The sequence below is a fragment of the Puma concolor genome, chromosome E2, assembly GCF_028749965.1.
Source record: "Puma concolor isolate L17-30 chromosome E2, mPumCon1.1.hap2, whole genome shotgun sequence".
Taxonomy (NCBI): Eukaryota; Metazoa; Chordata; class Mammalia; order Carnivora; family Felidae; genus Puma; species Puma concolor.
Window position 1 is genome coordinate 10,100,111 of NC_141681.1, and position 27,397 is coordinate 10,127,507.

General features: G+C 44.5%; 2 protein-coding genes across 2 annotated transcripts in view; both read right to left on the reverse strand.

The window, feature by feature from the left end:
- Nucleotides 1-23,665, reverse strand: part of LOC147573361 (uncharacterized) — a 50,300-nt gene extending 26,635 nt beyond the window's left edge. Inside the window, exons 1-3 of the mRNA XM_086690860.1 lie at nucleotides 23,596-23,665; nucleotides 21,003-21,159; nucleotides 45-454 (exon numbers count right to left, since the gene is read on the reverse strand). Of these exons, the coding sequence (XP_086546986.1) occupies nucleotides 45-454; nucleotides 21,003-21,159; nucleotides 23,596-23,665 (637 nt within the window). The remainder of the gene's footprint in view (nucleotides 1-44; nucleotides 455-21,002; nucleotides 21,160-23,595) is intronic.
- WWOX (WW domain containing oxidoreductase) overlaps nucleotides 1-27,397 on the reverse strand; it is a 984,564-nt gene that overhangs the window by 637,368 nt on the left and 319,799 nt on the right. The window lies entirely within an intron of this gene.

Here is a 27,397-nt window from a genome sequence, read left to right on the forward strand (position 1 = left end):
ATCGTGACCTGAGCTGAAGTCGGACGCTTAACCCACTGAGCCACCCAGGCGCCCCAAACGTATGTTTTTAAAAAGCGCACGTAGCCCTAAATCCTGTATTCGGCTGGCTTGTTTCCCGTGGGCTTGGGAGCCCGCATGAAGTCTGCACACAACCGGCCCAGCGAGCGCCGCGGGGCACACGCGGGTCCGAGGCCGCCCAGCTCCGCCGCTACGTGGCGCACCTGGGCTGGGGTCTGTCAGCCTCCCTGGAGGGCAGCGCAGGGCGTGGGTGTCTCGCTGGCACAAGAGCCCTGTGGCGTGGCCAGCTCTGTGGGCCCCCGAAGAGCCAGCGGCAAGACCGCCCCCAGCAGGTGGCTGTTGGAGGGGCGGAGACAAAGGCGTTACCCCTTCAAACGCGCCACCCTCGGCCCTCCTCCGTCTTCCAGAACCTTGACACCAGGCCGGCTTCGGCAAACTGGATCATTTCTTTGAGGCGGACGGGATTTGGCCCACTTCCTAAGGACTTCTTCCTAAGAACTGTGTGTTTATCCTAAGGAAGGTAAAAGTGGCAATCTGCGGAGAGAGCCCAACCTTTGAAGCCCTGCCCCCACTTCGACACACAAATACTATTGTTTTCCACCTTGATAATTATTAAACTGTGGTGTGAAACCCAACTGCTGCTTAAGTATGCGTGATTATTAGAGTACAAGTCAATTGTGGATAACACACAGATATAAATGCAGCTAATAAGTCTTACTGTAATGATTAATCAATTTATGAATACATTATTTAAACTAATAGCTCAGGTAGGGTATCTTAAACAAGTTACAGAGTACATCGACCAATTCAAATACCAGCTGCGAGATCAATAGCAAACTGTAAGTAAACTCTGGGGAATACGTATAGTTGCAAAAAAAAAAATCTGCAAACAAAAGGGTCTTGGCTGAAGGAAATCTACAACAATTTCAATTTTTAAGACAAATGCAAAGCACTTTATTATATGTCAAAGCTTAAAGGGAAAGGTAAAAAAAAAAAAAGTGTATTACTACACGTTTGTTCCTTTTTCATCCTGTGTAGTCATAATTAAGAGCCGTTCATAAAAACATATGTTCACACCAACTTCTGCATACATTTGCAAATAGAATTAAAGGTAATTTTGATTCCTGATAAAAAGTATACATTGGGTTCATTTCACTGCAAGGTAGCTTGCTTAGTTATCTATCTATCTATCTATCTGCAAATGTACCTTTCATAGAAAAAAAGTATATATATAGTGTACATACATACATTATATATAGGGCCAAAAGATAAGAGGAGCATATATATTAGACATATATATATCACATATATGTCTAAAAGTTGTAAGAGTAGCAATTTTCCTGAAGGGGGCCCATGTTCTAGGGACACCTGCTATGTTAGAGCCACAGGGGATCCCCCCCCCCACTGTTAACCACAGGGGGTTTTTGTGAGCCAAGCAAAACCCTCGAGTTTCAGCTCTCTCGCTTCCCCGTTCTTTTGTTGTTGTTGTTGTTGTTGTTGTTGTTGTTGTTGTTTAATTAAGACTAATTAATGTGGGTTTAATAAATAAACCAAAAGGGCCTTGATTTCCAAAGGTGTGATATTTTATCACAGTTACAAGTAATGCTGCATTTTAAAAAATTAATTAGTTATCTTGTGAGACCGGCCACACATTATTGAGTAAGTAACAGCATCTAAGTGAAACAGATGAAATATTGGTAAGCGATGCAGCCCACAGTATAAGTATGTGAAGGAGGTCAGAGGTTAATCCCTATTGATTTTCCGAGTCTTCGTACAGCACCGCTGGGAAAGGCCGGTTCTGTTGGCAATCAGCTAGCACAAATACATTATAAATCTTACTGTCCACCTTCACTGATCAGTGCCACTTACTTCCTTCACTAAAGACCATTAAGAAACTACTGGAAAAAAAAAAAATCTACCCAGATGGGGGTAAAAAGGAAAGCGTTTTAAAAGTCTCCTGTGTCAGAGTCTGCTTTGCAGATACAGGACTCACCCTGAAAGCTGAGACTCACTTCCTGGGGGCTGGCTGGTCTCTCCCACAGAAGGGGACGTGCATAAACACGGAGCGTTTTTCATACGACTTTGACGCTGAATCAGAAACGTACAAGTGGCTTTTGCATGTGAGCGCCTGGAAATGGTAGACTAAGAGGAAGGAACGAAACATTCACTGACGTTGGCAGAGGCACCCCCATCTTGGCTGTGTGTTAATTTCGTCCCTGGCACGACCTTGACGCTGACCAACAGTAAGCGTCAGCGCCCCTCATATTCACGGGCTCCTTCCGAGGTTCTGAGCAGAATGGTTCACCCTCTCCTAAGCGGAGCCCCAACATGTAGAACTGCAGGTCTACAGACCGGGATGCTCACCTCCAACCCACTCCTGGGAATATGTATGAGCGGCCCTTTCTTCCTCAGGCCTTTCTCCCAACAGAGTGTGCCATGTGTCTCCTGTGGGCCTGGCACTCGAGCTGAGTACAGGCAAACAGATGAATAAGACAGGCTCCTTCGCCAGAAAAATGACACCCATGTTCTTCGTCATACCGGGGACTCATACCACGTGGTCCTGGGAACAGTCTTGGGGCTGATAAGCGCTGGTGGTGCTCATACGTGCTCTGTCACTGACCGGCGGTGCGACACCGAACCGATTCCTTAACCTCGCTGAGCCTCAGTTTCTTCACAGTTAGAAGCGAGCCTAATAATAGTAGCCACTTCACAGGATGGTCAGGAGATGAGAAATCACATGTATCAGCACATAGCACAGGGCCCAGTAAGCATTCAATAAACGTGGGTTATTTAAACAAAAAAATGTGGAGCTATTCGACATTGGAGACACCAAGTGCCCTCTTTCACCTCCATCTCTCTAACAGGGATTACGGAATTATGGTGTTAAAAAACATGGCGCCATCTGCTCCAGCTTTCTATCCAAATAGCTGTGTCCTATCTACCCACTGCTCGGAGCAGGCACTGCAGGAACAAGCCGGTTCTAAGTTAGTCTTTAGACATAGATTTGTTTTGAAAGCTCTCAAAAAGCATATGAAGACAAAGCATGTCAGCAACGTACACGTTGGGTAGGTCAGCGTTAACCAGGGATACGGAAAGAGTTAAGCAATCTCGGAGCGAGCAAGGGCTCCCTTTTGGCATGAAATTATACAGTGTAAAGCGCCAGCACCAGAAAGATGAACAGGAACAGCTCGTAGATACATTATTTCTGTACGGTTTTTCACAAATACGGCTCTCCTGTCACCTTCACAACACACATACGCAAGCACGCGCACACATACACACACACACACACACACACACACACACACACACACACACACTCTTCCCCTGCCCTGAGCAAAAGGTTCAGCGTGCTTGAAAAAGTTCTGGAGAATATTTCCAGAATGCAGGGGAAAACCTCTATCTTTGCAATTTTCCAGGCTTCTGTCAACTGGGCTCAGTGCAGTTATGCACTGGCACGAGAATATATTTGAAAAAGGCTTGAATACCTTCAAATTAAGAGGTGGATGATGGGGAAAGCTCTCCTACAGTTAATGCAAAGTTCCCACCCAAAGTTCAGTCTCTGAGCCATGACTGTTCATTTCAGTCAATGACTTCCCCCCCCCCCCATTTACAAAATACCATTCGTTTCATGATTTTCAACTTTACTGAAAGAATGTTCTTCTAACAGGCAGAGGACAAACAGAGCAGGACCCACATGAACGGTGAAAACCAAGACAGGCAGAGGCAAGAGATTCTGTTTCAAACCTCAAAGGCTCCAGACTGCTTAGATTGTGCACCTTGACCAGTTAGAAAAATTCAAGACAGATTCCTCAATATATGTCTGCGTGGTTTATTTACAAATTACAAACGTGTATCATTCTGTTAGCTAACATCACAAGGCAGGATAGAGGGGAAGAATTATGTTCATCATTAAAAATAGTGCGTACAATTGCACATCTCTTGGTGCTAATTTAGATTTTGGGGCTTTTCAGTGATTTCTTCTAAGATCTGATCCAATTGTCACTGTGTTTATCTTGTAACAGATGAAGGCTTCACAGGAGGAGGAGGTGAACTGGCAATGATGTCAGTTTTTACTGCTTGCACTCACATTCTAAGTATTATGTTCAAACACGGGTCTCTCTGCAGAAATCTTTTTAAGGCTTTTGGGCACATTTTGTGACGGATGCTTTAGTTCAAACCAGATAATCTAGTGTCTGAATCCATGTAATTGAGCACCCGTGGGGAAACCACAATTCAGTTTCCAATGCTGAAAGCCCACAAGGAGTAGAGGCTGCGCCATGACCGAGGGAAATATCCAGCCTCACTTCAAAACACCTTATATCCAGCTCCTGACTATCCAAGGACTGAGGAGGGCACGCACGTCAACATATCTAGGTAATATGTGTAAACATCAATGCTTCTTGAGAGCCAATGTCGTGCGGCAGTTAAGAGGAGGGATCAGGAGGGGTACCTGGGTGGCTCAGTCGTTAAGCGTCCACCTTCGACTCACATCATGATCTCATGGCTCCTGGGTTCGAGCCGCACATTGGGCTCTATGCTGACAGCTCAGATCCTGGAGCCTGCTTTGGATTCTATGTCTCCCTCTCTCTCTCTGCCCCTCCCCTGCATGCTCGCTCGCTCTCTCAAAAATAAGCAAACATTTAAAAAAACAAAAAGGAGGGATCAGGAGCTAGATCACCTGAGATGGAATCCGAATTCTGCCACCTCCTTTCTCAGTGCACCTGTGTCCTTATCTGTAAAATATGAATGGCAGTACTACTTCATAGGATACTGAAAAGGATGATATGCGTAAATCTATATAAAGCTCTTAAAACAGTAGTACCGGCCACCGGATAAAAGCATGGAGATATTCAATAATACATAGAAGAATAAAATAAAACAGAACTGTCATGTTTTCTTTTGGAATCCTAGTGAGTCATCCTTCACACTTTGGAGACTTCTGCTGGAGAGCAGCGCTGTCCAACAGAGCACTCTGCCATGATAGAAATGTTCCATATCAGCACTACTCAATATGGTGGCCACCGACCACATGTGACTACTGAGCATTTGAAATGTGGCTAGTGCAACTGAGCAACTGAATTTTTTTTATTTTAATTAATTAATTTGAACTTAAATAGCCAGATGTGGCTAGGCGCTATCATATTGGACAAAGAAGCTTCAGAAGGTTACTATTCTGATACTCTATAAGATGTGGCCCAATCACGAAATCCATCCATTGCCTCAGAGAAGATATGGCTGTTGCAAGCCTACTTCTTGACTCCGAAGTTCTCTCAGCTCTCTTGTGTCCCCATTTTCTTTGCCATTGACTGTACTGTCTTTGGGAAGTGGCAGTGATGGGGGCCTTACTGGGTCAACATTATTGGAGGCCTCTAATTTGTGCCGGTTGGGCTTTTCCTAGCTCAGCTTGGCTTTCGCTCCTCATGTGGAACTCTGACTCCTGACTGTGGCCACTGGCCAGGTTCACAGGCCAAATACTTACACCACTTCATTTGGTGCCCTGGCCCCTGTCCTCAACTTGCAGATGACTGCCCACATTCCACAGATGATCCTCTGTGTTGACCCCCCTATAACAATGGCTATGTGATTCTCCAGAGGCAACCAGACCAATACCAATCTATTCTAGGGAAAAGAATACATCATCTTCATTTTTACTAGGTCAAGTACCTTCTTTTATATAGTCATGCCACAAAGACATATTTCTTTATAGTAATGTTAGCTTTATAAATTATAAAGTCCAGCGGTGCCTGAATGGCTCAGTCAGCTAAGCATCCGACTTCGGCTCAGGTCATGATCTTGCAGTTCGTGAGTTTGAGACCCACATGAGGCTCTGTGCTGACAGCTCGGAGTCCGGAACCTGCTTCAGATTCTGTGTCTCCTGCTCACTCTCTGCCCCTCCCCCACTCACACTCTGCCTCTCTCTCTCAAAAATAAAAATATTAACAAAACAATAAGCAATAAACAAAAACAAAAAAAATTATAAAGTCCAAATAAACAAGAGCTATGAGTTTAAAAAAAAAAAAAAAAAAGCTCTCAACATTAAAATGAATGTTATTGCCCAAGGTTGAGTTGGGTCTCTGTTTCTCTTTGTTAAATTTATTTGCATATGTCTTTGTCTTCCCCACTAGATAACAAGATTCCAAATTTAAATTCATATCCCTAATGTCTAAAGTAGTGCCTGACACATAGCAGGCACTCAATACATATTGGGTGGATGGTGGGTGGGTGGGTGGATGGTTGGATGGATGGGTGGATGGTTGGATGGATGGATAGATGGTTGGATGGATGGATAGATGGATGCATGGATGGATAGATGGATGGTGATGGATGGATGGATAGATGGCAGATGGATAGTTGAATGGATAGATGACGGATGGATGGTGGATGGATGGTGATAGATGGATAGATGGATGGAACTATCTAGCAATAAACTGTATGTTAATTCAAACAGCAAGAAAGAAAACAATTCAAGTATGTTGCCCTTCTTACCAAGATTTTTCTTTCCTTTTTCTTTTCCAAATACTCCTACCTTACTGGAAACAAATAAAGCATTGTTAAACCTACTTATGCTTTACGAAGGCTGGATATCCCAGTATGTGGCTCCTATAAGCCATGGAACTATGCTCCAACGACCATAACAGGCTAATAACTTCTACAGAATGACAAAAAGGAAAGGAGAAGAAAGAGGCCATGACAGAAACATCAAAATCGAATTAAATACTGAAAATAAACTACTGAAATCACGTTACAGATTCAGCTTACTCAGAAAAGACTTGTCCGAGGGAAAGGGAGAGACAGAGAGAGATGGAGAGAGAGAGAGATGGAGAGAGAGAGAGATGAAGAGAAAGAGACAGACATATACCTCACCATCAGAACCAGCTGCCTAGTTTGAACCGGTAGATTGCTGAGCACACACCACATGCATATTCATAGGTACCACAGGAAATTAAGCACCTTTGGAACCAGCATTAAAACTCTCTCCTGCCAGCGAGTGCAGTGAACCAGCAACTCAACAGCCCCCTTGTGGCCCGGAAGAATTAATGCAGCTTCCAAAGGTGTGAAGGTACTTCCTGGGGTGGGGTGGGACCTGGGGAGTGGGCATGGAGCCCTCTGAGGGTACAGGAATAATAGCGAACCTGTTCATAAAGGTGTTCAACTCAGCCCTGTTTTGTGCAGGGAGGGCAGCGCGTCACTGTCAGCACGTTTCTTCCAGAGTCTGCAAAGGAACCCTGGTAAACACGCCTGTTCAAACTAACACGTGCAAAGAAGAAACAGATCAAATGAGCTCAGTATTTCCATTTAAAAATATCATTTAAGGGAATTTTAAGCTGTCGGAGAAGATGGATACACTGTGTTTGTTTTCTACATTAATGAGCTATAAAAAGAATGGAATAGGCCATAAATACAGTATTTTGTAACAGCCTTTACTAAAAATGCTACTACTTGTGTTTATCATTTATATCCTTGTATACAACCTCAAAATTGATTACACTTTAAACCGTACATAACTTGCTGTGTTTTTCATTTTGTGCTATACTACAAACATTTTTATAACTCAGTTAATATATTCCATATTTTGTGTTCTTATTGATTATGAATATTTCTTTAGGGGATTTTATTGCTTTTAAAATAACAAATGTTAGGTATTAAAAAATAGAAAAACCTATTGCAGCCTTTATATTTTTCTTTCCCCTGGTAATTCTAATACATACATTTTAGCACAAACATAACCAGAGTATCTTTCTCGGTGTCTTTTATATTTCCCCACACTAAAATTAAAAATCCTCCTAATATAGCGCATAGTAAAAAATCAGATTTTTCAAAGGAAACCCACCATTTAATGTGTCGGACTTGAACTCATAATCCTTTCCTTCTACAATTAAAAAATTAAAGTGCCAAAAGATTATCCGCACGTAACATGATGGTTTTACATCAAGTGTATATTATCTTTACTAATTGCCATTTCCGTTTATAGGCTGAAATATGATTTATATATATGATACGATTTCACTATTAATTATCAAATTGAAAAAAAAATAAAATCTCACATTATAAATTCTCTCCTGGAAATTAGTTTTATTATTTTTTCCATAATCCTATCACACAAGCTATAAGTGCACCACGGCATGAACACTTTAATTTTTCCAGTTAGTTTTAAGCAAGCCCAGAGGTGAGGTTTAATAAGGATCAATGGCACTTTATCTGGGACAGGGCCTCTACACAGCATGCAAATTACACAGTAACACTTAAAAAAAGAAATAGATTTAATTAAAAAAAAAAAGTAGAACCACGGGCTCTGGAAATTCAATTAAAGGATTTATGCAAAGGTTTGCTAGGTTTTTATATGCAGTTACTGCTTACATAATGAGCTTTTCATATTAAAAATCAATAGGTAATCTAGACTAGAAGATCATCCCCTTAAATACATTTTTGAAATCAATTTGAAAAATAGTCCATCAACTGCTGTGACTACTCTCGCTGCTTCGATTACACTAAAAGCAATATTTAGATTGTAAGGCGTGCTATGGAATATCTATGCTTGGATATTGCTTTCAAGGGCTCTTATACTTTTGAGTGCCTAAGATGATCAGCTAGTAATTCAAGATTGTGTTAAATGTATAAATAATTTATTTAATTACCAGCAAAAGCCTACGGATGCAACCCCGTAGTATTTATAACGGTTAAATGAAAGGAGAGAAAAAGAAGAAAGAAGGATCTGAAGGAGGAAGGGAGGGAAGGAAGGGAGGGAAAGAAGGGAAGAAAGGAGGAGGGAGAAAGACAGGGGAGGGCGGGAGGTGGAGAGAAAAAGAGAGAGAAGAAAGAGAAAAGAACAGAACAACCTTTTCTAAATTAGTCTTTGCTATCTCAATTGCCTATTGTGTGTTGGCTACTTAGCACTTGGAGATATGCATTTCACTTTAAAACTCATTTAGGTCTTCAAATAAGGAAGCAATTAGCTAGCTCTCACTTACGAAGACTTTCCATCCTCTGTGATAATGGGGGACAGGTCTTGAAATGAAAATGAAAGCTGATGGTCCAATTCTGTCCAGTGAGTTCACGATCCAACCTCCCCCAACCCCCCCACCACCCCACCAGTCACGATTTCGATTTGCCCGGATTTGGTAACAACTGTAACACTAGACAGGTTTCCCTGGGCTGTTCTTGGCCAACTGCGAAACGATCCTCATGGAGAAATGGATTTTCATTTCATCAAGATATAAAGCAGGACTCGAGTTATCCCCATCCAAAGTCATCCTTGTAAAAACAGGCCGAAACTTTAGAAAGGACGAGTTTGTAACCAAACGGCACCTTACTCTCCTCTGCGAAACTCTGGGAGGAAAGAAGCAAAACATTCACAACACCACCTTTCTCCATCTACCGAAAGCTCCCGTCCCAGGAAAGGTGCCGGCAACAAGCTGACACAGCCAAGCGGGGTGACCAAGGAGAGCCCGAAACAGTACGAGGGAGTCCCCGCGCTCAGTACGGGAGTGGAGAAGATGAAGACATGATTCCCTAGTAGACAGGGCATCAGCCTCGCACGTCTGAGCTTCTGGGCGTTTCCTGAGCGCAGGTCCGCACATATCCTGTTACAAGCCCACCTTTCCCTGTGGTATGCCCGCCGGGGTGCCAAGGGAGATTGGAAGCATCAGCTTTATCAACCCTGCACTTACGTACTTGGTAAGCACTTGCAGAATGCCTAGCAGGGATGAGGTACTGCCGCTTGGTGTGGTGGCTACAACAAGGAGCCCAAGAGATCCCGCACGCTTCAGCGGGTTCAATACATCTGGGCACGCAAGTATTCTCTTTTTTAATGTTGTGTTTATAAGAAAGAAATCACAAGCAGAGGACTGAAAAATAAGGTGCAGTACCTTGAAAACATTAGGCTAAGCGAAAGAAGCCAGTCAGCCAGAACCGCGAGTCGCACGACCCCGTTTATATGAAACGTCCAGGACAGGCAAGTCTATAGAGACAGAAAGTAGATGAGTGGTGGCCGAAGGCTGGCGGATGGAGTGGGATATTGGGAGGTGACAGCTCGGACGTGCAGGCTTTCTTTTTGGGGGGTAATAAAAATGTCCTAAAATTGATCGTGTTCATGGCTGTGCACCTCGGTGCATATACTACAAGCCATTAGGTTGTACACTTTAAATGAGTGATTGCCTGGTATGTGAGTTATAGCTCAGTAAGGACTGTTATAAAAAAAATAAGGTGCAGTTATGAATTGTAGTCTGAACAGTAGTAGCTTTAAGGAAAACAAACAACAAAATCAGGAAAGGATGGAACCAGGTTGAAAAAAATTATATATATATATGTGTATACATATATGTGTGTGTGTATATATGTGTGTATATATATGTGTGTATACATATATATTTGTATATACATACACACATATGTGTATATATGTGTGTATACATATATGTATATACATACACACATGTATATGTCCATATATACACATATGTATATATGTAAATGTATACATATATGTATATATATATAAATATATACACATATGTGTATATATGGACATATATTTTTTTTTGTACCCAGGCCAGTCTGACAAATAAAACATTTGAGTTTTCTCCATCTCTCCTCTGTGCGGATATCTCTCCACATATCCTCTGTGACGATCAGTTTCTAGGTCGCACTGGGGTAAGATGTGCAGACGTAATGTATTGGCTTCCTGTAGAAAGGAGCGGAAATCAAAATAGACAGATCCTTCCTATCACATGAAATGAAAGCATCGGTGTAAAATGTCCCAGGTTAGTATGATCAAAATGTCAAATAGGAAACCGTTTGTAGCAATGCGAGAGGTGTTAGTAATGGAAGTTTGAACAATGTTAACACTTAAAATTTCAGCAGAACCATTTCCATCCATAAATGTATAAAAGTCATTTTACAGTGTGCTTAACAGTCAAGACCAAGAGCTGTTATAAAAGAAGACGCCCTCAATGTCACTTCATTTTCTTTTATTCTTATTATCACATTTAAATCTCTCTGTAAAAGTGGTCTTGATAGGTAACTTTATTACACATTTCAAGACTATTCATTCTGAACAGAACTTCCTCCAAGGAATTAACAGATAAAGAGAGACCACTTTCCCCTCATCATCCCTAAATTATTCTGCAACTACAGAACAGTGGAATGGCAGCCTGCTGCAAGGGCTTGGTCGGCTGTGCCACACGATGGCTCGATAATCTTAGAGGTGACTCTTTCTGGCCTGCAGAGAACTGCTAGTTGGTTGCAACAGCCCTGAGCTAACACCTTGCTGTTTAACTTACACAGATCTGGGAGTAAAGAGTGGGGTGGAGGCAAAGTCGGGCTGGGGGCCTGCTGAAGAGGAAGAATTCCAAAACGTACCCTGAGATCCAGACCAGCACTGTGGGCAGGAACGCAGTCTGACCCTTCCTCACGACCCTGGGAGAGAAGGGGCAAAAATCTCTCCTTAATTGCTTCTGCTCACAGGTAAGTACACCACCTAAACTAAGTGCTGGCAAATCTGTCTGGAAAGTAAGTATTTTCAGCTTCGTGGAGCACACGTGATCTGCTGCAACCACTCGATGCTGCCGATACAACTCTGTAGCAACCACGGACAGGACCTAAATGAATAAACAAGCCTGTCTCCCAATAAAACTTTATTTACGGACAATCAGATTCAAACTCCATACCGTTTTCATCTATCACAAAGTATCATTTTTCTTTTAATATTTTTCCATCCATTTAAAAATGTAAAAGGAACTCTTAGCTTACAGGTTACACTGCCTTACGCAGGCAGTAGGGCAGGTTTGGCCCAAGGCCCCAGTCTGCTGTTTCCCGCGCTAAACCACAGACTAGCCAGGAAGGAGGTAGACCAGTAATCTGTCTTCACATGCGCTGTGTTCAGCGGACCTTCCATCTGATAACAAAATGGTGTGACTGTCTTCAATCTACCAAAACGTGACGGCATACGTTCCGAGCCGCATGCGCGCACTTTACAGAACACACGGATAACGTAGTTTCAACTAACAAACATTCGCATTCCAAACTCCGAGCCTCTTCCTTAAGAAACAATTATCAGGGCCCCAAAGTTTTCCGTTATTTAAAAATGGACACAGCCTCCTGAAAATGATAGCCTAGGACTGCTCAGTACTGCAGACACGACGGCCTTGGTTTATGAGCTATCAGGCCGAACACATGCCCCCTGGCCCTGCGGACTAATTCCATCGTTCATGCAGCTGGTTATACGAATGTCACATGCAGCCAATCCTTTGCAGCAGGGCTTCTATATGGTTGGGGTTTTAATCTGAAATATATACAGAAGCTGATTTTACCGTGCTACTCTTTCTTCTTTTAACTTTGAATTTTCATCAGCCCTTGACCTCTGCAAGTGCAGGCACCTAAGAAAAACAGGTGCCGAGACTGGCATCTTAACAACTGGAATACTGAGAGGGATGGCTTTACTAAATCATTCGGAGCATCTACATTACATTACATTTCTAAAGAAGCATACCTGTAGTATTTCAAGTATGTGTAGAATCCAAAACTGATGACAACTGTTATCTGCAAGAGTTCTGGTGAAAAGGGGAAAAAAAAACCCCAACATTGCAAATGGATGTAGTACAGAGCTCTTCAAGTTCATTTTCATACATCGGACATCAACTGAGTGATGATGTTTGCACTATTCCTTGGCATGGAAAATCATGAGTAGTGGTGTCGTGGTAGTCTTCTTACTAATAATATTATTTTTGTTAAGAGTGACAGAAACTGGTGCCTAGGTGGTTCAGTCAGTTAAGGGTCAGACTTTTGATTTCGGCTCAGGTCATCATCTCACAGTTCATGGGTTCGAGCCCTGCATCGGGCTGCGCACTGACAGCTTGGAGCCTGCTTGAGAGTCTCTCTCTTTCTGCTCCTCCCCTGTATACTCACATTCTCTCTCTTTCTCTCTCTCTCTCTCTCTCTCTGTCTCAAAATAAATAAACATTTTTTAAAAAGTGAGTGACAGAAACCATAGTCTAATTCAGATCAAATGACATTCAGGTACCAGCACCTATGGATTTTCATCTTCTAACCAATGTGGCCCAATACAGATTTTTAAATACCCTGAGGCAATTTTCATAACATAAATGTGTCTCAGTACAAAGTCACAGAGGAAAGGGGACAATAACAGTAAGAATGCCAAGAAGTTCAAATATCACTTCGGGAACTTCACACAAGATGCAAAGTTCTGAGATCATACCCCACATCACCACACCACAAATGAGCGGCTGAGAAAAATCTGAACAGCAAAGAAAGTCTTCCTGTGTAAAAACTGGTCACTTCCTAGAAGCACTGCACTGGAGTATTTCCCAAATGAAGCAAAACACAATGATTATTTGGCATATGTTCAAGCAGACAAATGGGGTGATGGATGACTTAAATTCTCAAAGAATTTTCACCCCTGAGGATTATCCAGAATCTCTCTCACACCCGTGTCCCATACTCATATCGCTCGCCCTGTTTAATAGTGGTTCATTGACAGGAAGGGGAAAAGGAGACCTTGGACGAAGACACTTGCCTGATGGTTACGCAGTTGCTGACTCCAGGCCATGGTCCTATATGGTGACGGACATTCTCTCTGCCATTCTCGTGACTTTCCCCTCCTGTCGGTTGCTTTATTTTTTTATTTTTTTTTTTTTATAATTTTTTTTTTTTAACCTTTATTTATTTTTGAGACAGAGGGAGACAGAGCATGAATGGGGGAGGGTCAGAGAGAGGGAGACACAGAATCGGAAACAGGCTCCAGGCTCTGAGCCATCAGCCCAGAGCCCGACGCGGGGCTCGAACTCACGGACCGCGAGATCGTGACCTGGCTGAAGTCGGACGCTTAACCGACTGCGCCACCCAGGCGCCCCTCCTGTCGGTTGCTTTATGACAGAATGTAAAGGCCGTGCCTATCAGCATCAAATCTGCACTGCGCGAAGGAAGAAAGGGAGATGGAACACACCAGCAGCACCCTGCCTTTCCATCCAAGAACGGAAGGTCTCTAAGAAGGCTTGGGTGAGTTTCTGCTTGGACTCGTTGGCCAGAAGTGTCCCGTGGCCACCGCCAGTAGCTAGGGAGGCCGTGGCGGTGAGCACGTATCGTCCTTTCTACTGGAAGACAGACCTTGGCACTTGGCACGGTGGACGGTAAGAATAGGGTCTTGCCTCCCCAAGAGGCTAAGACAGTGGACAGCAGGGAGCATGCTCCATTCACGTCTGGCTATCCCCAGAGTCAACCACATGAAGAGTTTGGGCGTAAAAAAACAAGTACTGAGGATCCAAAGTGACTTCTAACAACAACCAGGGCAAAGACTTGCTGTCTGTTTGCCCAACCTGTTTCCTCTTCTTCCTGAGCACACAGCTTGACCATATTTCTTAGCCTCTTACGTTCCACAGACGGGTGCCACCCCCAGGCCTGGTCCTTCAGATGCCTCCTACGTGACGGCCCACATGCGGCCTCTTCCACCAGTGTGATGCACACAACCAGTGCAGCCTTGGAAGCCAGACGTGGAGGATAACAGAACCACAAGATGGAAAGAGCCTGGGTCCCCAAGTCACCACCGGGGGGGGGGGGGGGGGGGGAGAGCCACCTATTATTATTCCAGAACAGCCACTTTGGACCTTATGTAAAACCAATATAGTTTCCTGTGTGTGTGTGTGTGTGTGTGTGTATTTTTTTAAATGTGTATTTATTTTTGAGAGAGATAGAGACAGAGCGCAAGCAGGGGAGGGGCAGAGAGACAGAAGAGACAGCGCCCTGCAAAGTTTCCCATGTTTGAGCCACTGTCTACAGGTGGGCAGCTAGTGTTACCTTTCATAACACATCAATCTGAAATGTACACATCTGTTACGGTCCCTGAGCGTTCCCTTCCCATCTCTTCAGTTCTAATCCCAGGTTGTGCACACAGCCTTGTTTTAGAGCATCTGTCACCCAGCACCACCTCACCAGGCTCCTGCAGCACCCTCCTCTAGGGGGATGGGCTCCCCGGGAAAGCACGCCTCAAGACCCTTCTGCAAGGCAGGCGAGAAAGCTCAACCCTGCAGGTCTGGGCCGACGGTCCACGTGTAAGCTCAGCCACGGACTCTTCCCCACCGTGTGTGAGCCGCTCAGAGGTATCCTGGCAGCCTGCTCTGCTTTTTAAAGTTCAGGCTCTCACATCCTTTAACTTGGCCCCTTTTATCAAAAATCCCTTCTACACACTCGTGATCTGCTTGCAGGGAACGTCTAGCTTGATACCGAAGGGATGATTTATGACGCCATCATCGCACCTCATTGTGGAGCTCTGTCATCTCCATTTCTGAACCCTGGTCCCTCTTCTGCTTACTTTTTGTCTGCCTTCAGCCCTTCTCCAGGTGCCATTGTGGAGGAGATGCATTTAGTGGCTTAAGAGTTTGGCTTTTATAAGTTACTCTGAGCCATTTCCCCTTATTCTCCTGCTTCTAGATGGAAAACAAATTGCATAAGGGAAATGGCTTTATAGTACCAGTCCTTAAATATTTTACAGGCAGAAATCTTGGTGGGTGGTTTGGAAGCTCAATTACCCTTCTCAGTAGAGGGTATAAATATCCCTGAGGGTTTACATAACAAACCCGCAGCGACTCCATGCCACTTAAAACTCTTAGTATTTACGTCCGCCTCCAAAAACCCAGGACTCGGTGGCATTTGAGCATTTGAAAAAGAGTCAGGCCAGAGGGATGGCACAGGTGTTAAAACAAAATCAATCTACCCACCCGTCCATCTACTGAGAGACACAGTCAAGACACCTACGCTGTCAGGATTATTAGGCATAAGACATCATGATATTGAAAGCTGCCCTCTTAAATATACTTTGGGGGGGAGACAGGTAAAAAGGGAAGTCTTTTCAAGTGTTAGTGACTTAGAAGAAGCCAGAGTGGGTCTGCTGTGAGGCAGAATTAGGCGGCTGGGGGGTTTTGCTAAGATCAATGTGGATTAGAAATCACACTACCTCATTTGATCCATCCACAACCCTTCAAGGTAAGCACTACTATCCCCGCTTTGTAGATGTGAACACTGAGGCTTGGACGCCTCAGCAACCTGCTTTGGGTCAGTGAGCTAGTACGTGGAAGACACAGGATTTGTGCCTAGGTCTTGTTTCATCCCAAGCCCATCAAAAAGCCCAAGTGCTTTTTCCACTTTAAGATACTGTTTCCTCTGACTGTCAGGCCCTAGGATCGCTGATGTCTACACAGAAAGGGTGGCATCCTTCTAACAGGAGCCGAGAAGGCAGCTGGAGAGGACTCCTCTATGAACTGCATTCCTTGGCATGTGTGGACACAAAAAGATAGATCCTGAAACTGACTTTGAACTCTGATGGGTGGTGCTCCTATGAGCAATTCTCCCTTTCACTACTAATATAGGAAAAAAGAATAAGGCAACCAGTGGGATCAGCCAGCATAGGTGGAGCCTTGGACGTCGCAAGAGTCCAGCATTCTGCTCCCCACAGATTGAAAAAAAAAAAAAAAAAAAAAAAAAAAGGCAGCTCAGAAGAGCATTTCTAACCTTAAGGGGCAAATCTGCTCCGCAGAGAGAAGTGAGACAGGGAACAGGTAGAAAGCCACAGAAAAGTAAAGATCCGGTGCAAAAAGGAATCGTTCTGTACGCAGAGGCTGAGGCAATCAGGAAAGACTTTGTGAAGAGATCGAATCCGAACGGTGGCTTAGAAGGCAGCAGGGAGAGAATGGATTTTTCTTTTTTTTTTTTTCTTTAACGTTTTATTTATTTTTGAGACAGAGAGAGACAGAGCATGAACAGGGGAGGGTCAGAGAGAGAGGGAGACTCAGAATCGGAAATAGGCTCCAGGCTCGGAGCTGTCAGCACAGAGCCTGACGCGGGGCTCGAACTCACGGACCATGAGATCATGACATGAGCCGAAGTCGGACGCTTAACCGACTGAGCCACCCAGGCGCCCCTGGATTTTTCTTCTTTAATAGAAAAGAAAACATGCGAATAGCTATCTCCTCTCAAATCATCAAGTCCTAAACAAGTGTTGGAAACAAACAGAAAAGAAAATGAAGGCAAAAGTGGAAAGAGCCGTGGTGACTGGCGTCACTGGGTCTAGAGCCATTATACATCCACAAGACGGGGCACCTGGAATATTCCAATAACGTTCATGGGGTTATATGAAGTGTGCTCTTCTGAACTCTAAGTAGGGAAGAAAAAAGTTGCAGTGCTATGTCTGTTTCAAGCTTTTACCAGCACTAATTCTAGCTCCCTTTTCCCTCAGAATTCTGAACAGAGGGAAAACAGACATTAATTAAGCAAAGCTTTATCTCTTTCTACTCTAATGAAAGGCAAGTTACAGTTATAGTTTTCCCCAAGATTTTTCTCCACTTAATGAAGACATTATCCCCGAGTTTTCAAAGTCACTTTACAAAAGAGCATTCGAGAGACATTAAAGTCAGTTTAAACTAAAAAGTCTTTTTGAAGTCAATAAACAATAAAAGAACAATGAAAAGAGAGCTTTTGATGGGGCCTTAGTCTGAAGTCTTTAATTTCTGTTTTAATCTACAAGATGCATCAGTCTTATATTCAAATATTCCTCACCTCTAGAATACAGTAAGCTTGAAGCAACTGGTGTACTGTTTTCTCCTCAAAGTATGTGTGTATGTACCTACACGTGTTTGCATGTGTCTGTGTACGTGTATATACGCACGTATATACACCACACATGTGCACGTACATACAAACCTCATTAACATGGAGGGAGGTCAGCAGGAAGTTCTCCACTAGAAAGGCAAATTTGAAAAGTTTTAAAATTATTTCCATTCTACCCTTTGAAAATTGAAAAAAAAAAAGAAAAAAGAAAATGGAATCTTCGGCTTTGAAATTTCATGACAAGATCAAAGACTATAATGCACATAGATTTTTTAAGGAATACATTATTAATAACACAGGCAAACACATAACTAATCAATAGCATGCTTAAGAAATGGTAAGGTAAGCTTGTGGTTCTGAGGCTCCGTGCGCAACTCCACACGCACCTCTAGAGAGGGGACTGGGCTCCCTCTCTGAGATCTGTTTGCCTGGACACTGCACACAGCCCAAGCTTTTCCGGCCTGTGCTCTAGTGATGGAATTGTTTACTACAGGTGGAAAAGATGGGGGGACGGGGAACAGTTTAACATGCCTCATGTGCCCAGATGCCTTTTGTATGTAGTACCCTATCTGTCCTTTATTCAGGTGAAATTTATATATAAAATGAACCATTTTAAAACACACAATTCATCGGCATTTAGTATGTTCACTATGTTGTGCAACCCCCACCTCTGTCTAGTTCCAGAACACTTTCATCACCCCAAAAGGAAACTCTGACCCGTGAGCAGTCACTCCCTGACCACTACCAACCTGTCTTGCGTCTCTATGGATTTACCTATTTGGGATATTTTATATAAATGGAATCATTGAATAAGTGACCTTTTGTGTCTAACGTGTCAGCCTCTTTCATTTAAAGAATAAATAAAGCCCATCTGAATGCAACTCTGATCTTAAAGATCAGTTCTTCAAAAAGAAAAAAAAAAATCCATGAAACACAGAATACTTGAAAAAAAACCATAAAATAATTCTACTACTAGTGTCCTCTGATGATGGGTATTATTTACCAAGGAGCATTTATAAGGGGAGCTTAGGGGCACCTGGGAGGCTCAGTCGGTTGAGTGTCCAACTTCAGCTCAGGTCATGATCTCATGTTCACGGGTTTTAGGCCCATGTTGGGCTCTGCTCAGAGTCTGGAGCCTGTTTTGAATTCTGTGTCTCCTTCTCTCTCTGCCCCTCCCCTGCTCACACTCTGTCTCTCCCTCTCAAAAAATAAAATAAAACGTGAAAATAATTTTTTTTTAAATAAGGGGAGCTTTTACCAAAACAGGCTGTGTAAAGTGGAAAATATTAACACATTCCTGGAAAGCATGCTAAATTAAGAGATTATGGGTCCACCGGTTATTAGTGAAAAGGCACATTATTCAGGGATATTGCCTCAACCTCTGAGCTTGGGTCATGGGATAAAACAGACAATTCTTCAACAAATCTTCCCTCAGGGCCACTTAGGGAAATGGCGGGGTGGGCTGAGTGGTTTGTAGGTCTAAATCAGTATGTTTCCAGCCCAGATTATTCACCCACTTTAGAAACAGGAATTCTCATAACTCTCTTTCTATTTTCCCTCGTTTTCCTTATGGAAAGCCCAACAACATGTCCCCAAACCAGAATGGAAGGTGCAATGTCCATTTGTCCAATAAGGGGGACTAAATGGGGACCCATATAGAAACGAAAGGGAGGGAACAGTCATTGCCAGCCCTGTAGAGGAAGGAGGCCTCCCTAGGAAGAATGGGGTATGGGCACACTGAAACGGGCAGCCCTTCCCTACTTACGGATAGAAGTGCAGACAGATCTGGGTTCAGATCATGCCTTTGCTTCTGACGTGGCGTCTAAACCTTTATCGTCTAGGTCACAGGGACTGCCATGAAGATTAAAGAGGTATTGGCACAGAGGAGGTACTCAAGAGATTCTAGTCGCTTGGCACTATTGTCCCTCTACAGTCCCTTGGTCGTGGTGCTTTGTGTGGACTGTAAGACGGGGCACGTGGACATGGGCTATGCTCTCCTCCCTCCCTTTCCAGCGTGCCCCCTTCCTTCCCTCCCCGCCCTCCTTTCCCTTTCCTTCCCCCTTCCCTCTTTCCTCCCTTCCTTTCAATTCTATTTAGTGTTGGATATGCCAGTGAAGCTAAATCAGGGAGTGTATGGGGACTCCCTAGGCCACCTCCCTCCGAGACGGGTCAGTGACAGCCGTTCCCAGGCCCTGACCAGAGTCTCACTGAGGCTGGTGCGCTCTGGATCAGTCAGCCTCGTCTACACTCCACGACAGGCAGCTGCCTGTGTGGGTCCCGGGTCCTGATCTCCAGACCGAAAAGCTGAGGTTTCAGTCCCGTGGGAGGGGGACCCCCTTGATGGCGGGGCAGTGCCACCACGTTACAGACCGAACGTGACCGGGCTGAGGCCCAAAGGTCCACGGTGGGAAATCAGGAAGTTAGACTCGCTCTTTTGTATCATCCTGATGGTTGTCTACAAACAGGGCCCGGTTACCAAACACTCCTCTAAACTCTTTACTGGAGCAGAAGCCTTAACTAACCTACCACGGTATCCCTGGGGCTCTAAGTACGCGTGAGAACCGGCCTAGTTTCCCGGGTCAGGGTGCACACCGGATGACAAGGTTCTCCAGATTCCACAAGCGCAGAATCAAACAAGATTTGCTGAGAACCTACTACGTACTGGATGAGTAAAATGCGTCTGGGCCCTTCACCTCCTTAGCTCTCCTCATGGCTCGCTCCGAGGCAACCTGCCCAGCCTTACCCCGCTGGAAACAAAACAAATGACCAGTCACCTAGATTTATGAATAAGGACAGCTGCTCAGCGTGTCTGCACAATGTTGGTTACCTTCTTCTTTTTATGAATTTAAAGAGCAATTATGCTGCAGAGCATAGAGGAGCCTCCGGCCACGAACACATTTGCCGTGGAATGCCTTGCTTACCAAGGCTTGTCCTTTAAGCCAGCCTGGCACCTCGTGAAGCATCGTAAAGGAATTTCTTCAATTAGCCTTCCCCACAGATGGACCCCCCCCCCATACCTGCAAGGGCACCTCACAGGTCACACCCTGCACCTGTAATCCGCCCCTGCGTTCTGACGAGGAGGCCAGTCTCAAATGCAAAATTCCTCGGCGCCCCGCAATTCCTCCCTTTCCCGTTTTCCTTCTGGGGTGGCGAGACCCAATCTGTTTCTGTGAACACAGAAGTGTGGTGGGATATGGATCTGACACGAGGCAAACACCGCGCCTTTGCAAAGGCAAATAAAACAAAAGTTCAACGAGCCTCCAAGCCAGTGGGCATAAATGTCACTGTGCCTGGAAAGAGGGAGGGCGGGGGGAATCAGAGGACACCCACGCCATCACGGTTCTCCCAGGGTGGTAGGAAAAGGTTACCACGGCGCGTTCCGAGCGGGGTGAGCGCCGGCGCCCACGGGAACTAGCAGAGACAGGGCAGGGCCCCGGGGAGCGGAGCGGCGTGGACGCTCTAGGCGCGTGCGTGTGCCCGTGTGCACCTGCCGCCGCCGCCGCCGCCGCGCCGCGCTTCCCCGAGCTAATCAAGGGAAGCGTAACTAGTCCGGGCGGCAGGGCGAGTTTACAACAACTGACAGTAACTATAACATACGCCAGTTTGTATTAAGATGTTATTGTACCTTTCCAGTTCTAATCACCAATTATGACTCTATTACTCCTACTTGGCAGTTCATCTGCTCCTGCCTCCGCTAAGGGCGACTTGGAGACGGACCTCTGATCTCCTGGTTCCACCTCAGTGGGCGCTCAGCACGGCGGCTGTCATCTGCAGACACTGAAGAGGTAAGGCATTGCTTTTGCTGAGATAACTGTACCTGACCTTACAACAATTTACTAAGGAAATACCTGCTTAATAGCAGTGTGAGTGCAGTCTTCCTTTATGTTCACAACGGCACTGCAAATTAGCGACAACAGGATAAATCTATGGCCGGCTCACTAGACACTTCATTAAATCACTGTTCTCTTGCCTTGTAGCACGCTAATAGAATCACAGCCCTCGTTAGCTACTGAATAAAAGATCAATCACAGACTTTGAAAGCTCTTGCTACCAGCTTCCAGAAGAAACAAGGGGAAAAAAAAAAAAAAGGAGAGCGAGAGAGAGAGCGAGAGAGAGAGAGAGAGCACAAGCGAGAGATATTTAGGGTCATCGCTGAGATTCTGAATGGCCTCGCTGCAAGTTGCTTAAATTACCTTTTCCACGACTGACTCCAACTGTAATACTCAGAGGAACTTGTTAAGCCTGCTTTCGAGAGCAACACTCTAATATATGACTGCTAGACCCTGGTCAAAAGTTCATAATGTGCATATGTAAAAAGGTACTAAATTGCCTGAGGGCTAAAACCAGAGGAGTTTAATTGTAGCAAAATGCTGAAAATGGTCTGTTGAGGGTCCTTCTATTGGGATACTGCTGGGTCTGGCTGATTGAAGTACAGAACATAAAAGCCTTACAACAATATTTCCTTAAATGCTGGGGAAAGTGCCAGCAGTTGGTATTGCATGAATGTTGTGGTTGAAGAAAAACATTTTCCTCCCCTAAAATAAATAGAGTATTAAGAACTGCTCCAGCCCATAATTCTAAAGCATGACGGAAGAAGGGGGGACTCAATGATAATAAATAAGGTATAATTCATAGGGCGTATCCAATCTCCTCAAAGTGTATTTTTACACGGGGCACAGAGAAGGTGTTCAGGCCTGACCTGCAAGGGTTTGGGGGACGGTGAATGGCCCTGATTTTGAAAACAGCTTTGCACTGCCCCGGGCTGCCTCGCCGGTCGCTGGTTTGGATGTACCCAAGTGGGGATGCTTGCAAAGGGCCCTGTTTGGCTTGTCATTATTTCTTCTTTCATTAAATAAGATCTCAAGTCCCAGCTACACACACATTTGGCTCGTGTGGATGGTCTTCTCAATCCAGAACTTCCCACCTTCCCCAAATATACTCCCATTTCCCACCCCTCTGTCCCCAACTTCTGGCCTTCCTCATCAGTTCCTCATCTGGGTAAGTTACAATACAAGAGCCGTGGACGGTGACTCAGGTGCTAGGAGGACCCATGTTAAATACAGGACACCCAGGAGAAACTAGAATTTGCTAGGTGGGCTCTCTGATTCACAAGACCTGTGTGTGAAGGGTACAGTTTTCATGGATAGTGAAATTCCCATGTGCCGTTTGAATCAGGTCTTAAGAAACACATACCACACGTGGAACGGCACACACAGGCTGCAGCACCCAACTCCCAGGAGGGCAGCATAGTAATGACCGGATGGTTTGATCACCACCAGCACTGTGCTGCATGCCCGCTACTCAGGTGTGAAATTTGAGCCATGGCATGGGTTATATCTGTGCCCAGAATTTGACAAATGTGATTAGCAATATCCATATCCTTACTGATAAGTGGGATTGGCAGTCCTCTCCAAGGAAAACACTTTCCAAGCTTACAGGGAGATACAAGGGGTACTTCCTAATAGAACAGACTAAAAACTCAAATCAAGCACGCATTTAATACTGAATATCGCATTGCTCAAGGCCCGTTCCACCTCACAGGTCCCACCAACTCTTGCTAGGCCACCTGAATGGGTCCAGAATGGCCTGCATTCCATACTCTAAAGGGGCTCAAATCTACTCTCTAGTTCCTCAAAACCAAACACGTAGCGGGGTCACTGGACGTGTCCGCCATAAGCTGAGTCAGCTGCTTCTCTTGCAAAGCGCAGATCTGAGTTATTCAGGTCCATGTTGTAGAGAAGGAGCAGGCAGCTGCAGAACAGCTACTCCGCTCGATCTCTGGTCTGTTCCCGTGAGCGCTGGAGAAATCTGTACACATGAAGCACTAGTATCTGAGGAAGAAAAGAAAGGGCATAGAAGGAGTACGGGGCAAAGGGGGTTCTTAAGTAGAAAACAACTAAGAAACCAAGAAAGTGCAAGCAGCCCCCTGGGCCCCCGGGAATTTCAGAAATGGCAGCTTACTCAAACTCTCCATCGCTTCATTCTCTCCAGGCCTCAGGTCACCCATCTCAGAGGGAAGGACCAGAACCATCCTCGCTGCATGCCGCTATCCTATTCCTGACCACACATTCCCCAACAACGGAGGGGCAGATCGGCTCCTTGGGCAACAGTACCACGCTCCATCCATGGCGCCCATCCCAGGAACAACACTCAGCCCTGGGGTCAGGGCTGGAGCCTGCGAAAGCCCTGGGGGGCCCTGGAGTGCATCCCAGGGAAGCAGCGAGATGCAGTGGGGGAGGGCACGCATGTCAGCTCTGTCATGCTCAGCTCTGTCCCTTGCAAGCTGCGCGATGCAGGAAAGGCCTCGATTTCCTCATCTCTAAAATGGGCATAATAATGGACAATTCGCTAGGTTCCTGTGGGAATAAGGTAATTGGAACGACATATAAAACATACCTGACCCCTCGCCTAGCACTCAGCAAAACGCTTCTTCTCTCTACCCTCCCGTGTAACCCTGAAAATAATCCAAAGGATGCTCAAATGAGAACACTACAGACAGGACTGTCCTAAAATATGGGTGCAGATTTCAATACAACTGCAATGAAAAACCATGTGGACTTTCTGGGAATCACTGTATTCCAAGATGGACTTTATGTAATACCATCACCCACACTTCAAGAATGTGAAGAATGAGACTTATTATAAGCTCACAGGGTGCATTTAGATGCACGTTTACAAAATGCTTACCCAGAACCTACGGAAAAGCATGAAAATGACAATCGTGACTCACTGCCTCCATCTCAAGCCAGCTTCTAAAAGACCGAAGACTTCAAAGGCTACCTTGAGAATTTATAGGCGGCTTTCACTTTCCCAGGTTAATAACTGACACGGCACCTGTATGATCTGTAATCTCGGTTCCATTCGCTACAAGCGTACCCCATCCCCTCACCCCATCCCCATCCACCAGGTAAAAAGAATGAATTCATACAAAATGCCACAACGAATGCGCAAAGGGACTGCCGAAAGGCCAAAGTTACGGGGTCAGAGTGACATCCGGGGAAATGATGGCACTCGGTTCAGTTCCCACTGAAGATGCCATAGTTTAATACCACGCATAAAAGCATGCACTAAAATATCCTAAAAATAATAATAATAAACTATCCCCGATTGTAAAACCATCAGCAAAATCCCCGTCACCCACCGACAGAGCTGCTGTGTGGACTGGGTTTTATGGACACTAGAGAAACACAGCAGGGTTACCTTCCTAGGAAACCATGCGGCCTGGCTTTATGAATATTCTGCGTCGGTTCCATACTCGGGGGTCCCTGTGTTTAACCCATCGCGTGAGCCCAGAGTCCTCGGAGCCAGCGGTTTCCAGCTGAGCAAGTTAAGGCAGCAACCACACTTGACTAATTCAGAGACAGAGGACAGAGAACTAAAGTGTGTAGTTAGTACTTTTCTAGGAGGAAATTACTTCAGATTTACATAAAGTGCAGTAATTAGGTATTTCTCTATCTCTCAAAATAACTTTTTAAAAATTTCGCTTTCCTGAATATCCCCGACTGTAAATGTCCATACAAATATGTGTATAGCGTGCAGGCCAATGTCTTGTATGATGCAAAGTCTACCTATGAAACTCCAGGCCTCACCACCTGCACCCCCAGCACAGACCCCCATGCAGCTTCAGTACCAACCATAATTAGAGGTATAGGAGTGGTGGATTTTTGTCCTAAATAGTCAGACATTACTGAAACTGAGAGGCAAAGACTTTCAAAATGAAAACGTTTCTAGAACTGAACAGTGAGGATCTATAGGCATCAAGCCACACCCAAGTTTCCATGCAGCTAAATTATGGGTCAAATAATTAACAAGAAAGGCAAAATACGGGTAAGCTAATCAAAGATGATTCTGAGATGTTCTGAGATGGGTTTAGATAAGCCCTACCATGGACCATTCGGTCTGGGAAAGAGGCATTCACTACTCTGTCATGTACCATATCTTGGGACTCTTAAGTTTAATCTTGCAATTTTTCATTTGTAACATCAAGAAGGCCTTTTCAGGGGAGATTCTGGCTGGCTCAAATGGAAGACCATGGGACTCTTGATCTCAGGGTTATGAGTTTGAGCCCCATGTTGGATATGGAGACTATTAAAAGAAAATAATAATAAACTTTAAAAAAAAGAGACCTTTAGGTTGATTGAGAATGCAAACAAGTCACTGACATTATTTGTAAATACTTAACTGCATTTCCAAGAACATCCACAGGCAAACAGCAGCAGCAAATAATAATGGCATACAGAAATGCAAAAGTAAATTTTGTCCCATAAAAAGCAAACAGGTACTGGGTATTTTACAGTTAAACCATGCACCAGAGATACTCACAAGCACAGATTTTAAAGAAAATAGGACGAAAAGCACACGTAAGTGGAAGGGTAGATATACCACATGACCTCATGGTGAGAGAGAAGAGAAAACAAAGAAGAGGAAGAAAAAAAAGAAGTTGCTTCTCGTGACGAAAGATGAAATCTGGGGTCATCATACGCTTTTCACTCAGATGACCAACGAACTGTATTTATAACACAACACGTAACTCCTAGGCCACTTTGAAATATCCAGTTATGCAAGAAATATGCAATCATTGAAAATACTGGAAATGCCACATCCGTTAAAACGGGAAATAGGTGAGCATCTCATAGCACAGTGAAAACGCTCCCTCGGCCTGAACTTGAAACAGTCTCTTGACATTTCAGGGTCTAGTTTCTTGATCTCTAAACTAACGGGCGTGGCCTACATATCTCGCCAAGGTTGTGGCAGGACTGTGGCCACCTGAGACTACCAAAGAAAGACTTACTTCATCCTACCAAGCCAGGCGCTCGCGGATCAGTTCTTCCAAAGTCGTCTGCCGGCCTCCATTCGTTTACTAATATTATCCCTCTAGGTTATAATTAATAGTAGCAACTCGCCTGGGAAAACTTCAAGTAGTCGTGTAAGTGAAGTCCATTAAATACCGATGTGACACAGGGAGTGAAAACTGTGGGAAATAAAGGGTTTGTTTTCTTCCCTCCCAGGCCCAAGAAGGATGTACTAATTGTTCCATCGCTTGTCCCCCAAGCCACATACAAGTGAATTATAGCGCCACCTATCAGCAGCCTCCAGTACTCAGATGAGTTTAGACGTGTATTCCTGCACGTGCACATATATAAATGTAAACACACGTACACTTTTCAAGGTCAGATTCTTTCTTGTCTTAATGCCAAAAAACTATGTGACTTATATTCTGTTTATTTTTCAAATGCTGCACATAATTTAAGTAGACACATGTTGTATATGTGAGATAAACTAAATAAACGTTTAGCTCAAACAATGCTATATAAATGAAACAAAACAATCAGCTGACAGGGAAGGGGGAAGGGTAGAAAATAAATACTGAAATAGTCTGCAGACCAATTTCAACCAGAGCGAGCTGTGCTCCCTTCCTCTCACAGGGGCGGGGGTGGGGGTGCCTCCTTAGTTTCCTCTTCTAGAAAAGGGGCCCTTTCCTGCGACCTCCAGCATGGAGAGTCAAGAAAGGGGAAGGTGCTAAGTTCACGTTCCTCTTATACGTACCTTCCGTGAGCTTCATGAATGCTGTCAAACTAGAGAGTCTTATAGGAAGGGCTATTAAGAATTCCCAAAAGAAAGCTTAGCATTGGGGGGAAAAGCAATTGTGAATTAAAAAGAAGCAGAAGCAGAAGCAGAAGCAAGCAAGCAAGCAAGAAAGAAAGAAAGAGAGAGAGAGAGAGAGAGAAAAGAAAAGAAGAAAGAGTTTTTCTATTTCCATCCA